This window comes from Chiroxiphia lanceolata, chromosome 2, assembly GCF_009829145.1.
Source record: "Chiroxiphia lanceolata isolate bChiLan1 chromosome 2, bChiLan1.pri, whole genome shotgun sequence".
Taxonomy (NCBI): domain Eukaryota; kingdom Metazoa; phylum Chordata; class Aves; order Passeriformes; family Pipridae; genus Chiroxiphia; species Chiroxiphia lanceolata.
Genome location: NC_045638.1, coordinates 70,539,496 through 70,555,818, shown reverse-complemented (window position 1 = coordinate 70,555,818; position 16,323 = coordinate 70,539,496). Strand labels below are relative to the sequence as shown.

Genomic DNA, 16,323 nt, shown 5'->3' with positions numbered 1-16,323 from the left:
TAGAAAATTATTTTCATAGATCAGATTCTTTCTTTTCAAAAAATAGATTGTGTCTAGATACAATTACTTGACTTCTGAGCTCCCACCTGAACCAGAGCAGTTTTTGTTACAGCTCACTCTTACAGCTGCTGCCTTAGTTCACCAACTATGTTGTGGTATCAGTGCAGAAGAGCCGAATCCCAATTCCAGACAGTACTTATGCTATTGACAGCAGCCAGCACTTGGTTGCAGGAGCCATCACCCAGCTTCAAAAGCACCCCTTTGTGTAGTCTTAGCTGACCTGTTATATCAGAATTTTGATTCATTATTATTATTACCTGGAACAGTATAAAACAATGGAAGCTGAGCCTGGCAGCCTGACCAAAACAGTTGTTTATTGATCAATACTCACTGAATTTTGTGTTTTAGCAGCAGTAATGAAAATGCCACCAGTTAAGACTGTCAATAAGCCAGTTAAGTGGAAAAGATAAACATGATCTCTAACAGGAATGTGCAATAGTGTTTGCAGAAATAGTTTCATACTTTACAACAGTATTGTAAATGATGTACTGGATTTTCAAATTAGGGCTCCTTTAAGACAAATGTGGAATGGCCAGTGGTGTGAACAACTTGACAGAGTCTGTGTGAGTTTATAATTAATGTACAAAATTGTGACCAGACTTAAAGATCACTGTGGCTCTTGCTGACCAAAAACCACATTTTGTTCTGTATTTTCCTGTTCTAGGATTTCCACTGAATGTTTTGTGTCTCCTGCCCCATTTAATTCAGCATTTTGATGGCCCAAACCAGTTTTGTAAAGATATAGCTGAAAGGATTGCTCAGGTATCAAAATCATTTACTGTTTTGTACATCCTCAAAACTGTAAATGCAGTTGCCTTGTTCTCAATATGTTTTGACATTTATATTTAATTAGGTTTGTTTGGAGGAGAAGAACCCCAAGCTATCAAATCTTGCACATGTCATGACCCTTTATAAAACACACAGCTATACAAGGGACTGTGCTACCTGGGTAAATGTGGTTTGCCGTTACCTTCATGAAGCATTTGCTGATATTACTTTGAGTATGGTTACATATTTGGCTGAGGTAAGTTTTTGAAAACTTTTTACTGTTTTAACTCTTCTGTTGCCTAACAGCCCAAAGAGATGAAATCTGCCAGCAGATTTCTGGGGGCTCTCTGCTGCTGTTATTTTATAATTAAAAATAAAAAGCAGAAATTAACAGACATAATTACTATAAAAAAATCAATATTGAACACTAAAACAAAAGCTGATGCATCTTGAAGCATCTTACTTCATCAGCCAATTGGATTTTCCACTGTGAAAGCAAGAGGAAACTGGACATTTATTTAGATCCCAGTAAGGATAAGGGAAGGACTAATTCCACAAGGGTTTTAGCAGCATAATAAGATATCATCTGCTATATAAGGATCTGGTTCTTGATACAAATTTATATTCATTCCTCTAACACTGAATGGTATCATCTTGCTGCCAAGGTTTTCCTCTGTGTTCATTGCTTACTCCTAACATTTTTCATGCGTGGAATATAGAGCTGATGCAGTGTTGTTCCTGGGGATCCGAGGCTCAGTTCAGCTTTCAGCATAAGGCTTCTTGATATTCTTCCTCTTGTGTCAGATCAGTATCAGGACAGCATTTTCTTGTAGGGTTCTCGGATTTATCACTTCCCCACTGAGTGAGATGCCTTCAGTCTCCCCTCCCATCCAGGGAGAAGACAGTTCTGTATTCATAGAATCACAGAACCATTTAGGATGGAAAAGACCTTTAAGATCATCAAGTCCAACCACAAACCTAACACTGCCAAGTCCACCACTAAACCATGTCTCCAACTGCCACATCCACACGTTTTTTTGAACACTTCCAGGGATGTCGATGCCATCATTTCCCTGGTCAGCCGGTTCTGATGGTTGGCAATCCTTTTTGTGAAGGAATTTTTCCTAATATCCAATCTAAACCTCCCCTGGTGCAACTTGAGGTCATTTCCTCTCATAATGTCACTTGTTACTCTGGAAAATAGTCTGACACCCACCTCTCTACATAAATGAACTAGCTTATTTAGAGCAGCTTTATTTTTTGGAGCAGATTTTTTTCCCCCCTCTGACAAAGGATCTACAAAAACTCCTCAGGTGTCTCTAATACTGGCTATTGACAGATTTTTTAAGAGCCTGAAAGGCCAGGCTGTGCTCCCACAATCACAAAAACTAGGCTCTGCTACCTCAAGCTGCATTTCCACACCTGGTTTGCACGTGGAGGCTCTAAGTTAACAATCATATATGATAGTTATGATAATCATAACTAATAATGAAAGCCATGACTCTCCTGAAGGAGACTAAAACAGGACCTTGAGGTTTTTCAATCTGTTTTCAAGTTCAAAGACTCTGAAGAACTATTAGCTCTTTCCATCCTCTAGAGCCAAGTCTTCACAGCGGAAGCTTGTATTCCTAATAAAGAATTGCTATAAAAATTAAAGTGTTTAAATTCTTTCTCCTTTGCTTTCCCAGCCTTAGGAAAGTGTTTGTCTCTCTGTTTTCCTTCCATGCTCTACGTAAGTCACTACTGCTGCAACATCTCCACAAAGGCCATTGCTCGTGATCTTGCTCCCTTTAAAACGGGTTTAGGCTTGCATGTGGAGACTCTTTACTGTGCAGTTCCCCCTTGCTGTAGATTGGCACCACACTACTGTATTAACAACAAGTCAGGCAGGTTTTTGACCATAATTAAGACATTCCTCACATAGCACCATCAGCATCAGGATGACAGAGTAGTAAGCATGACTTCCTTTTTCTGTATTTACATTGACTGCATCGCTGTTGAGTCATGTCTGAAGAAGATTCATATGGGCGTAGAGTAGCTGCCAATCTGGTGAAGTAGCAAGAGACAAGAAACCATCTTGTTCAGCCTGTTATGGCCCTGAAAAATTTTTTTTCCAGCATTCAGAATGTTTCATCTTTTCATCTCAGTTAACCCCCAAACCAGGATAAACAAGGTGTCCCTGTCTTTTCTAAACCAGCTGTGGGATATACTGTCAATAGGTAAAGCCAAATAGGTTAACAGCCCCTCTGGGCAATCTGCAGTTGAATGTTATAGCCATTGGTTACACAAACTCGGGCTTTAACAATCCTGGTTCAGTCCCCAATGCTTGGGCAGGAGGGAAATTGCAAGACATGCAAGAATAACAAAGGAAATCTGTATTGCAACAGCGACCCCTCTGAACACACAGGTTCCTTCAGAAGGAAACATGGTACCACACATTAAGGCTATGAAAACAAATGCTCTTGGCAGAAGTTAGAAGTTTCAATTATTGCCATTCAGACAAAAGTTTGCATTTAACCTATTTGAGGGCAGGTAATTGCTTGTAATCAAGGCGTATGATTCAAGCATAAAATAAGACATTTCAACTGTGTTATTATCCAAACCTTGCAGTGACAAGCAGTGCTCTTTACTCAGTTTTACATATGATCCATTCATGCAAAATGATAATTTATTCTAGAAAAATATGGGAGTGATCTCAATCTACAGATGAGGAAAAATCACTGTTTAATGGTGCAGTAGAACTTTGAACCTCCACTACCAAAATCAGCATACAAACATATTACTGAAAGCTTAATTTTTTATGTTAGATTTTTGTGTATTAATTTTTAAAATTCAACCTTTTATCATGAAAGCACACTCATTCTAGGAGCATATCTGGATTGGCATAGGTCACTTTTTAAACTAGTAACTCATTAAGTCCAGGGCTGTGCTTGGACTTAAATAGCTAATGCTATTAATATAGAACAAGGGACAAGAAACCACAGTGCATAGTAATATGCTCATGGTAGATTTTTCCACCTCCTCCTTGTTAGATATAAGATAGTTTGTGATAGAAACATGAGCATTCATAACCTGTTGAAAACCAAGGAATCACTAGAGACTAAAACATTGCAAGGGGAAGCATTCCCTAGATCAGGCACTATCCCACTGGTGACTTGAATATCAGACAAATTCCTTCTTTATTTCCTCGAAATGTCTGTTTGACTAACATAATTAGAAACTTTCAGAGATAAAGTTCCTATAACAGCTTTCTAACCAGCAAGAGGGACAAAACCTCCATTATTTCCCAAGAATTCCTTTTCCTATCCCAAAAGAGATTGTCTGATGCAGTAGCCTCTGTCAGAGAACAAAAATATTTCTTTCTGTCTGATCCTAATAGAAGGCAAGAAAAAGTCTGTAACCCTGTTTTGAAAAAGATTTGCTATGCACATTTTCTCTCTCAATAAAGGTACTGAAGGGCTGAAGGTGTTTAAGGGCTGAAGCATGTTGCCATGTAGTATCTTTAATTTAAAAATTCATGCTGTCATTTTGTAGAGGAATAGATAAAGCATAGTGAGTTCCATTTATTGTGCTGCTAATGGAACTTGCCCACTTTGTTTTATGAATCACTCGCTTTACTGATGAAAGAAATCAGAAAATATACAGTGAGATAAGACAGGCATGTCCTACCTGATCATTCCATTTTGACTGGCATGAAGCCTTCTCATTCAATAACAGGAGGCACCTTGTTATTCAGACCAGCAAGGATATCTAAAAAACTGCTAAAGTCCACTTGGATAACAGTTGAAATTTTTCTCTGATGGAAGACATAATGCAGCGTAGAGTTTTTATAAGTAATTGTTTTCTTGATCCTCATAATTCTAGTAACCAATGTTAGAAGAACTTTTTTTGTTGGCCTGAATGAAGGATGGTATCTAGTACTGAGTTTCTGGTAACCTCCAGCAATAACATTTGATTGCCTCTGAAATTTGTGGGGGGTGGGACAGTGCCTGTCACCAGTGAAAGAACATGCTGCCTTCCAGGAAATTTTTAAATGAGACATTTCACACATATACGGATGTCCGTACATGTCCGAAATTACTGTCATGTATATATGTATGTATGTGTATATATGTCGTATATATGTCATGTATATGTCATATTTATATATACGAGCACAGTTGCACTTCCAAGGTTCATTGTAGTGTTACAGGATCTGCACCTAGGTGTCTCAAAATTCCGGGATTTAGATGAAGACCTTCTTTGTATTAGTCTCTACAATAAGAGAGCCCAGAAAATCCATCTCCTCCTTAAAAGAAGATGTTTCTTTGGCAGTTACAGCCAGTGAGCACTGGCAGTGAAGTATATTTGGATAAATATTTATTGATGTCTGAATAGTAGTAGTTTTGTTTCTTCAGCATGTTTTCTTTTTTCTCACTGACTTTCAGCAAATGTAGACGTAAAAAGACACTCTCCTGTTTTTATTGGATGTCCTTCCAAAATTACAGTGTAAATTTTACCTACCAGTTTACTTAACTGCTGAATATGTTTTCTGGATAAGTTAGGGCAGGCATATATAAAATGTAACAGGCTAGCATTTTTTCCAGCTTAAGCTCTTTTTTACTTCACACCTGTATCATTATGAGTTGTGAAATGATTGCAAAATGGCATTGCAAAATCAGTGAGTGAAGAGAGATTAACAGTACAAATGCTATTCATGAAATTAGTAGCTTTTTCCATAAGAAGAAATGTCTCAAAATTTAGTTACATTCACTTTTCTTTTTTTTGTAACAGCTACTAGAAAAGGGCCTTCCTAGTATGCAACAGTCCCTCTTACAGATGATCTACAGTCTTCTTAGTTATATGGACATGTCAGCTATTCCTGTGAAACAGTTTAATGTGGAAGTGCTAAAAACCATTGAAAAATATGTACAGGTAAATACAGTATTTTTATTATTTTAATATAGGAACTTAGCCATATTTACTATCATAAGTTGATTTTCTTTATAAGAATTTAAGACTAGATTAGCAGGGAGGGCTGCAACTGTCTAGTGTGGGACCTAGTTTACAGACATCCTGATGCCTCATAGACTGTGCATTCCCAGATAAGATGCCCAGCTGTATGTTCACTGTGTGGGAAGGGATAAGCTTCAGCTGCAGAACCTTGCAGCAAGATTAATACCACACAGAGCCTGGGTGAGCAGTCTTTAATTATTAGCATGAGGGAGATGAGGCATAAGCACTTCCCTTCAAAGACCTCCATTACCTAATTCTTGACAAGTGAAAAATACATGTTTCTACTAGGAATTCACAGTTGTAAAGAACTGTATCAAGTCAGCTTTTTTATTAAATGGGGATTCTGCAATGGCCCTTATATTTATTCATACTGATTAGGCATTCAGGTAGGAGATTTTAAATCCTTTGCCAAGTTGACCTTGCCCACAGGTGTCTCAGGCTGCAAGCCACTTCCCTAACAGTGACACCTTGGGCAAGTCTTGGTCTCTGCTGTTGAAATTATTCTGCAAGTATGTACCTTGTCACTGGCCAAGACAAAGAAAGAACTGGAATATTCCAATTCAATATTTTTATTATGTGGTAAAAAATATGACTGTAAAATGTAAATAATCTTGAATATGTGTGAATCTTACTTTCTGTTTGCTGATTAAATATGCCTATTTCTAGAGTATTCACTGGAGAGAAGCCTTGAATATCCTGAAATTGGTAGTTTCTCGTTCTGCCAGTTTAGTACTACCTTCCTATCAACATAGTGATCTTTCAAAAATGGAAATACATCGAGTGTGGAACAGTGCCTCCAAGGAGCTACCAGGGAAGACTCTAGAGTTTCATTTTGATATTTCAGAGGTACTTCGTGTAATTTTGCTACTTAACACCTTAATTCAGTTATTTGGTAATTCTAAAACATGTGTTGCAACTCCTTAAGAAAACTGAAAAATTAGGAAAGGAAAATTACCAAACTGAAAGTCTCTTCAGTTATTTTTGATTCAAAGTGACATATTTAGTGACCCATGTTGGAGGGCTCTTTTCAACTGTTTACTATATTTTTTTTTTTGTGAAGGAATTACTAGTTGTATTTAAAATTATCTGGTGGAAAAGCTGTGTTGAGTTATGCCAACTATAATATATATGCATGCCATATGTATAAATTTCCTCTGCAAACATTTTATACTTGGATGCCAGTGTTCTCTGTAACTGTTAAACACAGAGAATGTCCTTTGAGGAACTACTGCCTGACTTCTGACTGGACTCTCTTACAGCAGTCTTTATCCTGCAAACCCTGTGCACCTGATAACTTTTTAGAACTGAATGGTCCTATTGACTTTAATGGGCAACTCACTTGTTGTTATGAAGCTGCAGGAATTTTTTCAGCACTATAGATTTATTTTATATAGATAATAGTGAGCTATTGAGTTTAAAAGGAAATATAAAAAGGCATCTGGTACTATGTGCTGTTCATGTAGGTATAGTTCTAGAACATACTGAGCATCCAACTGTCAATCCAAGAGAGAATTTCAGTGTTTGTTGGAAAAGAGCCAAAGTGTTCAGCACTCGTAGGAAAAAAATATTAAAAAGCATGTGCAAGAAATATGGATTTCCAATAAATTTCATATGCTTTCTGGGGTTTTTATGTGTTCTTATGTCAGAAACTAGTGTGACAGTTGCTTTGAGTATTATCCATCCATGAACATAAGCAGTAGCTACTAAATATGGCAGTTGTTACCCAGACGTTCACAGTGGAAAATAACAAACATATCAAGTGACATGAAATTTGGTGCACTCCTTGTTTTATCCTTGTGTATAATCTTCAGAGTAATCTTTTCCTCCAACTGAAGCAATATGGCCCTTGTAAGTTCATCCTGAGGCATAGTATTAGGGAATATTAATCTCTATTTAAGACTCCAATTATTGGAAGACGGTATGATGAGCTGCAGAGTTCTTCTGGACGAGATGGTAAACCCAGGGCAATGGCTGTCACCCGAAGCACTTCTTCAACCTCATCAGGATCTAACTCCAATGTCCTTGTTCCTGTGAGCTGGAAGAGACCTCAGTACTCTCAGGTAGGTATCCCACTGTTCATTAACAAGTTGAATTTACAGCAGCTGAATTAACACACACTTAGGTTCTTAAATGCTTGTGCCCTGTGCAGTGCTCCTGCCTGGCTGGGGCAGTGGCAGCACAATATCTGACTGTGTGTGCTTTCTTGGACTCAAACATGGACTGAGTTATGTCTGTTTTTCTTTCAGCTTGCAGGAAATGCATCTTTTTAAGACCTATTAAGTCTAGTTCAGATTTAACTAAAAATGACAAATGAGTTCAGGTATTAGCAAGGAGAGCAGATAGCTAGCATGTATAACTTTGAAAGTGTTGCTTTCTTGAGAAATTGAGTAAAGAAATCAATTTTCCTAAAAGTGATCTTTGATTACCTTACTATTTTGGTTATCTGCCAGCTGGAATAAAACCATGTAGAATAAATGTAGTTACTACTCTTTTCTTTTTTTAATACACCAGGTTATATAGCAGTGACAAAAAAAAATGATACATGTGCTTAATTTTAAGCTTCTGAACTGTCTTTTTTAAGTGATGCATATGATCCAACATTTCCTTATTATGCTCAATGGAATTCATTGACTAATTTAAATATAATAAAAAGCAAAATCATTAACAGCTATTTTTTTTTCCTTGATGCGTAGTTGCTCTGAGACCAATCCTTTGAGCACTTAGTGACTAATTCTTTGGTTGGTTCCTCCTAATTAAGAATTGCTAATGTATGTTTCTAGCCACCAGGAGAATGAGTGGTTAAAAAAATGTTCACTTGAGAAACACCTTGTTTTCTAGAAAAGAACAAAGGAAAAGCTGGTGCATGTCCTTTCCCTGTGTGGTCAGGAAGTTGGGCTGAGTAAAAACCCTTCAGTAAGTAGCCTTGTATTGACCATTTCTTTGTTTCATCGTGTCTTAAACTTTAAAAGTAAAGAACTGTGTTTCCCAGAGTTGCTGACCACATTTGCTTAGTTTTCATGTTACATTACTGTCACTGTCCTTTGTACTGGCCCAGGCTGCGTTTCTCAGCATTTGGACCAGTGAGTGAATGGCCCTCTCACTTAAAGCAGACTTACTGTCAGAGCTATGTGTGGATTTCCTGTGAGAGATCTGTGATGCTATAGGTTTTAGTTATGCCATCTCAGTGGGAATAAAGTAATGACCTCTGGTATTACCAATCTAGAACATTTACAAAGTAAAAAAAAATAAATTAAAGAAATTAAATGGGAGGAGGGCGTGTATGCGTCTGATTTTTCCATTACACGGCAGTTCTGATGTTACTCTTTAAAAATTAATATTATCTGGTGCCAGGAAATGGACAATAGATCACCCATAGTGGGAAGCTCTTAAAATAGGTATTAAATATTTTCTACAGAGAAAGGAAAATTTCTGAATGCTTTTGAACATGGTGTATGTCACTTTATTATGGAGAACAGGTCCTTCATTTCTGCAAGACAGGAACTGTTTAATTTTTGCAACTAAATTGAAAATATAAGTATATTTAGTAGGAAAGAAAAATTATAACTTGTTGTATTTTCTAATCTTGACATATTTTTGAACATCTTTTTAACTAGAGGGTTTTTTTTATGAACTTACTATCTCACTCCCTTGACAGTATTTTCTCTGCTAAGTTCTCTGAATTTTTGTTCCTATATATGTATACAAACATCCAGGCAACATCAGTCTGCAGCCATTAGGAGGTAGCTGTAATATTCTTGGATGTGTTCCCACAGTATGAAATTGTTTCTTTGTACAAGTTTAATCTGAAGGCACCTGTCCAACATAAATAATAAAGAGTGTTCTAAAAATACTCAGTGAAGGAATTAGGTGTGTACTGGAAATACAATCTTCTGAATAACCAATTACAGCTTTTAGGAAGAAACAACCAGAGGGAACAGTTTGTTACAAGAGAAATCCTTTAAATTGTAGGTGATTTTTTCTTCCTGTGGTGATTTGGATCTGATGGAGCACCAGACAAGCTTGGTGTCTTCAGAAGACGGAACAAGGGAGCAGGAGAACATGGATGATTCAAACAGTGAACAGCAATTCAGAGTCTTTAGGGACTTTGATTTCCTAGATGTTGAGCTGGAAGATGGGGAGGTACAGTATATTTTCTTTGAAACAGCTTTTTTATTAAAACACTTTTATACTCTTTCTACTAAACACTACTCTTCTTGTAACATAAAACTTTAACTGTTTAACTATAAACTTAATTTTGAGTTCAGATTGTTTATAGTGTTCACTTAGTGTTTATTTAAGTAGCATAACAGTAAAAGGCTACCACACCCTTCCTTTCCAAATCTACTTTAGGAAACACTGCAACACTGTTACTGGAAAATAAAGCCTCTGTTCTAGTACCTTTTCAGTGAATTTACTTTTAAGTGACTTTATTTTAAATACAATTTATAAAGATCTAAATTTTTAACAAAAATATGTTTGCTTATTAAAAACCTATAAAATGAAATTATTCCAAATCAGTTGGTTCATAAGTAACCCTCTAAAACATTAACTCAGGCCTTCAGGCTGCTGTTATTCCTGCAACTGCTGATGAAATCACTAATGTTTAAAGAGCTATACCTTCCATTCTGCTTAGATGTCTGGGATTTCATCATTTCCTGCAGGAGCTTAACAAAATTCTGAGGGCCCAGATCAAGTCTTGACAGGTGAAGCCTATCAGCTCACCTTGAGCTGAAACTGCTGAAGGGAAAAAGTTGAAGAACTGCTGAATTTTTGGGGTACACCCTTTAACCTTGCTTATATCAAACTTGGAGTATTTCTTTCTGTTTAGTTGGGAAAGCCCAAAAATTAATATCCATTGCCAAACAAATCTAACATTTTTGTTGCTATTTAAAATTTCAGAAATTGTTAGCTCTTTTGAAGGACTTAAGGTGCAGATGTTCAGCAAACCAAACAGTTTAATAAATTGTCTTGTCATAATCTGAACTCAGTGTTAACAAGAATTCTCTCAGGCATTGCTCTTAGCCCTGAGAAGAACGAGTTTACAAGTAGAAATAGTAATTTTTCTACCTATTTGTATTCCAGTAGTAAAATAATTTTAAGGTAAACAGACCCCTCAGGTGTGAACTCATGTACATCTGAACTTTTTCTTTTCCAATGAAGAGAAAGATGGGGGAATGGAAAAAAATGTCACTAAGTCCTTATTTTTCCAAGTCTTGAATTTCTGTATCAAAATATAGTAATTTTGGCTCACAGCTGCCCATGAGTTTGCTAAAAAAAAAATAAAAGGGTAGCTGGCAGCAATGATTGAAAATACATTAGACAAATATTATGAAGGATCTCTAATGCTCAAAAAAATGATAAATGATAAAACAACGCCAGGTTTTTTGTCAAAAATATACTGGCTACAGTAATTGTTGTGTCTTAAATGCGTTCCCCAGTTTAGTGCAGACTGACTTACTAGTGTTTTAAAATTAAATAGGTACTTTAGCCAAATTCAGACCTGGTGTAAGAGTCTACTTCCTTAAGCTAGCAAGAGCAACATCAAAGAAATCATCCCCAGACCACAAGATGTACCTGTTTGAAATTTAATAAAGATGTGAAAGCAAGTAATAGTTATTTTCAAACTTAAAAGATAGGCTGAAGAGTTGAAGTTTCTGTGATAATATTTGTTACAATTGTAGGCAAATGTTTGTCTATGATGTCTTTATTACAGTAATTTTACATAGATTCTTTCTATTTGTTTTTCTGTCTGTTATATCTGCTACCCAGGAACTTCAGGTAAGAATGCTACTTGAACTCAGATGTGCCAGCATATGTTATGCCTTCTTGCGAATTTGTATTGTAGAATAACATCATAGTTTTGCTGTTACCTCCCCCCTTCAGTGTGTGCGTGGAGGGGTGGGGTGTGCTTGCATTTCTGACAGATGCTTCATTTTTTGTCTTGTATTAGAAATATTTTTGAGGTTTTTTTCAAAAATTCTGCTTCATTTTAAGTTTGCTTTTGACATGTTCAGCAGTCCTCACAAGTTTTAAAATATCTTACTTCTAGTATCAGTGATTTTCAAATTGAGCCATTTCTCCTTTTGGTATCTTTGTGCATGATTAATATGTAGAAACTTCATTATTTATAAGTAGAGTAAAGTTTGGGCCACTTGTTCCTATGGGCAAATTATATATAATTTCTAGCTTTTCAGTTGTGGTATATTGTCTCCTGCTAGCATCTTGCTAAAGCTGATGCCTGGGACCTCTTAAGAAAGTTGCATGCCAGACTGAATTTAATTGAATAAGTAAATTAATTCCTACAGCTTAATTTAATTCCTCTGTATGATCCTACCAACTTTGCTGGACTCATTTACCTTCTTAAGAAAACTGAAAAGACACATCACTGGTTGCCAGTTTGGGACCTAAACTTGCAGTTTATCAATGTACAGAGAGAACTAAAATGATAGAGAATTCTAATGAGTTGTACAAATTATAAAAAAAATCAGCAACCACAGTAATTTGCATATTGCTTTCTGATAGTCTGTACATCAGTTATTGTGCAAACACAGCCCCCAAAAAGTCTCTGTCTCAAACTGCCTGTGCTCTAAAAGCTGTATCCATATGGAAATACTGTCTTACTATGCAGTTCCACAACACTTATGCCTATACTCTACAATATTTGAGCGATTCCACTAACTTTGCGTACTTTGTCAACATGGTAAGGATGAAAACTTGTGTGAAAGAGGTTTTGCATGATTCTTACTGGCTCTACAGAGGAGCTTTACTGCTGTTCCCCACATAGGATTACTTCCCTTTTTATTGTGCTGCTGTCTCTCTTTTCCACTGGGTTGTCGTAAAGTTTAAAGCAGCTGCAAGGGCACATCTGATCCTTTACCAGAGGGTGTTGATTGTGAGAAGTTCGGTGTGGTACTTGCTCATTGCTGGCCAGACACATTTATAACGTGGCTGTATTCCTCTGAATTGATGTTTATCACTGGTGACTTTCCAGATAGGAGATAGCTTTCCTCCTGCTGTAGATAAAAATCAACAGCTTCTCAAATACATCTTTGCTCTTGTTAACTATGAAAGAAAGATTGCTTTCACAGACTCCAAAAACAACAACTCCAGCTTCATAGACACGTGTTGACCTCTTGTTTAAATTCATTATGATTATAAGTGCCCCTGTAGCAAACTTATGCTAATCCAAATACCATGGGTATTTGAGTTACACTGTTTCATCTCTATTACCCTTTTCCCTCACTTTTAATTCACTGCCCCTTCTAACTGCATGCCCTAGAAGTGTCCCTTTTCATTTTTCTTCTTTTTGCTGGCTTCCTTCTTTAAGACATCGCAGAATAAAACTACAACAGGACATATTCCCATGGACGTTGGCTGAAATGTTTACTGGTAGCTTTACTAGGCATCATGAGGATCAGGGTGTGATCACCGTCATCTTTTCTTGCCTGCTTATTTGTGTCATTTTGTCATTTGTTAATTCAGTAACTGATGTGCTTGTGGAGGATGTCTCATTGCTGCATGTATCCTCCAGCCATTGTGGGGTAGGATGGGCAACCAAAGAACTTGTTAAAATAAATAGCTTGGAACTGAACAATCATTTTTATGATTTAAAGAAACCTAACTTCTTATATCTTAGGTGTGTTCTGTTCTCTTTCCACACAAAACTACTATATGATACCAGTCCCAGGATGAAAACACAGGGTTCTTCAAATAATATGTCAGGCTTCATAACAATTTCATGTTCTTGATTATAGTGCATTCCTTAGTTATAAATGTTCTTTTGAACTACAGTTCTTGCATTTCTGGGTTGCCTTTTTCCTTAAAAATATTTTTTTCTATTTTCATCATGTTCGTTCATGAACAGTGAGCTTAGTGTCACAAAACTGAACTTCCCCTCTCCCTCAATTCATATTCCACGATCCATTGCATTAAAGGGTAATGATGAAAAGTAAGATCAATTTGTGGAAGTTTGTTGATTGTTAAGGAGGTAAAATTGCAGTGTAATTCATTGCACTTTATGCAGTTTGGTCCTCATTCAGTAAATGTCTGAGTAGTCCTGAATGGGGATTACTCAAGTGTTTAAAATTACAACTCTGCTTAAGGGACCTCACTCAACTGAGACCTCATTCTCTATGATTGCTCATAATTTTGATCTGCAGAAGCCCAGGAAATACTCATAATCAGTGATTGTTTTTAAGGCAGAACTATATTTTTGTCAAACTGATGTTTAGAAGATCACTATCAGCTTGAATTTTCACCAATTGACTTGCTTGTTTAAGACTGTTGCAACTTACAGAGTTTTGTTTTAAACAGTCAGCCCCGAACCTTAAAAAGAAACATTTTTCTCTATAAATTTCCTTCCCATTTTAATGCTGGATTGAGGGCTTTCACCTAGATAAAGTACCCAAAACTGCAGCTGGATACTTCTGGGGAGACCTTTCTTGATGTGTGAGGCCCCTTTTGCCTCTGTGGGTCTGTGGCAAGAGCAGTTGTGGATGTGGTCCTGCATTTGCTGGAAAGGAACCTGCCCAGACATAGGAAGGGAGTGAGAATTAGGGAAAAGGCATACAGTCCACTGGAAAATATATAAAGTAAACAAATGGAAAAATGGTGGAAAACTAATTGTCATTTTTGTACATGAAAGAAATCAAGTGATCAGTTCACCAGCCTTACAAATGGTTATACAGTTTGCTTAATGCACTCAGCTTTATGTAACTGCATGTGGGATCAGAACTGAAAGTCAGTATAAAATGGTTGGTCGATTTGACTGTGTCCTTTTTAAAATGTGACATCTCAGGCAATGCTTATCAGGCTGCTTTCAAAATATAGTCTTGAATAATTCAAATAGATTCAAGTTACAAAAATAAGCAATACGGGTCTATAATAAAAGTTAAAAAGGTGTGCTGCTTTAGGTGTCACATTTTACATGTAAAGGAGGGGCTTGTTCAAATCTGCTCACCATTATGGTTATGTATATAATGCAAATAATCTAAAATCTATAACATAAGTTTTACAATTGAACCATTGTTTTGAACTGTGCTCCTAATACTTTTAAACATCATGGAAAAATCCTTTAAAATTGCTTCCAAACTTTTCTTTTGCCTGTCATTGCTCTACTGGTATTGAGGAGTGTATATATGGACTTACAAAACCAAATTCTTAAATTAGCAAATGCATGAAAAACATCTAATACTGAAAAGAGTGAATGCTCATTTAACTGCCATTTCCATGCTTCTGCTCTTATCTCCAGGTGATCAGAAAAATAATGCTTATATCAAGTTTTTATTATATTTTTGCATAAAAGTATTTCTGGAGCTAACTTTGATTAGGTCTTTGTATATGATCAGTTTTAAATCAAGCAGGCTGACCCTATATCTGATTTCAGGGTGAAAGCATGGACAACTTCAACTGGGGAGTGCGCAGACGGTCCCTGGACAGCCTGGACAAGTGTGACATGCAGCTGCTGGAAGAGAGCCAGCTCTCAGGGAGCACGCCCAGCCTGAACAAAATGAACCGTGAGGACTCGGATGAGTCATCAGAGGAGGAGGACCTGACCACCAGCCAAATCTTGGAGAACTCAGACCTAGTAAGTTGCAAACTCGAAATTTAAGAACAAAAAAAGGGGTTGTGTTTTTAAATAAGATGGGCTTTTAGTTTCCTCTGCCCAGGGGCAACCTAATCAGCTGAAATTGGTGGGTGCATTTTCACTTATTTGCAAAGGTAAACAGGAATTTTAATGCAAAGTTTGAAACACAGGAAACATATCTTACTATTTGCCCCTTTTTTTACTATGTGACAATTTTGCACAATTGGCCAACAGTAAATCTTTCTGATGTATTTAATGCTTAAAGAAATAGAACAAGACTCCAGGTTGGTAAACAGTGTCAGATTTTCTTTGTTCACCTCAGGGATGTTTTTAATAAAATTTTTGTGCCAGAAACATCGAAAGCGTTGTGTCTGTGTACAGGCTGAGAGCCATCATCACTGCTCTTTAAGACAATGTCTGTTTTACATGAAAGACATGAAAGACAATGTCTGTTCATGAAAGCAGTGTGTGGTAGGGTAGCTGTATACTTAGTTCTTCCATGCTTCTGTTGTCTTTTAAACAGATTATAAATCTTTCCCCATCTGAGGATGCAAATCATATTGACTCACTTTCTACATCATGTGACACAACCTCAGCAGACCCTCATCATTTTAATATAGGAACATCCAGCTTTGATGTGTCTTTGCCTGATATGAATAATCTCCAAGTGTCTGAAGGAGCTAAGGTGAATACATCTTTTTCTTTCTTTTCCAACTGGACTGTATTTTATATAAAACTTTTACAAATTATTTTTGCTTATACTTTCATAAAGGATTTGATCTGTGAAATCAAGTACATTCTGGCTTCCTCTGTAAATATCATAGTACAACACATTCAGGTGCTCTTGCACTTCCATACTGTTTCCTTTCTACTTATACTTTCTTCATTAAAAGATTTTATTTATTGTTTCTTAA

General features: G+C 36.7%; 1 protein-coding gene across 7 annotated transcripts in view; it reads left to right on the top strand.

Annotated features, from left to right (window-relative positions):
* The window catches only part of FRY (FRY microtubule binding protein), a 236,195-nt gene that overhangs the window by 196,232 nt on the left and 23,640 nt on the right, over positions 1 to 16,323 (top strand). For 6 of the 7 annotated variants that reach the window (XM_032678002.1, XM_032678001.1, XM_032677997.1 and 3 more), the window contains 10 exons: positions 725 to 822; positions 914 to 1,084; positions 5,602 to 5,742; positions 6,490 to 6,669; positions 7,722 to 7,883; positions 8,662 to 8,736; positions 9,793 to 9,963; positions 11,593 to 11,601; positions 15,209 to 15,409; positions 15,933 to 16,094. In XM_032678002.1, coding sequence (XP_032533893.1) covers positions 725 to 822; positions 914 to 1,084; positions 5,602 to 5,742; positions 6,490 to 6,669; positions 7,722 to 7,883; positions 8,662 to 8,736; positions 9,793 to 9,963; positions 11,593 to 11,601; positions 15,209 to 15,409; positions 15,933 to 16,094 — 1,370 coding nt within the window. The remainder of the gene's footprint in view (positions 1 to 724; positions 823 to 913; positions 1,085 to 5,601; positions 5,743 to 6,489; positions 6,670 to 7,721; positions 7,884 to 8,661; positions 8,737 to 9,792; positions 9,964 to 11,592; positions 11,602 to 15,208; positions 15,410 to 15,932; positions 16,095 to 16,323) is intronic. The other variant, XM_032678000.1, reaches the window with a different exon arrangement.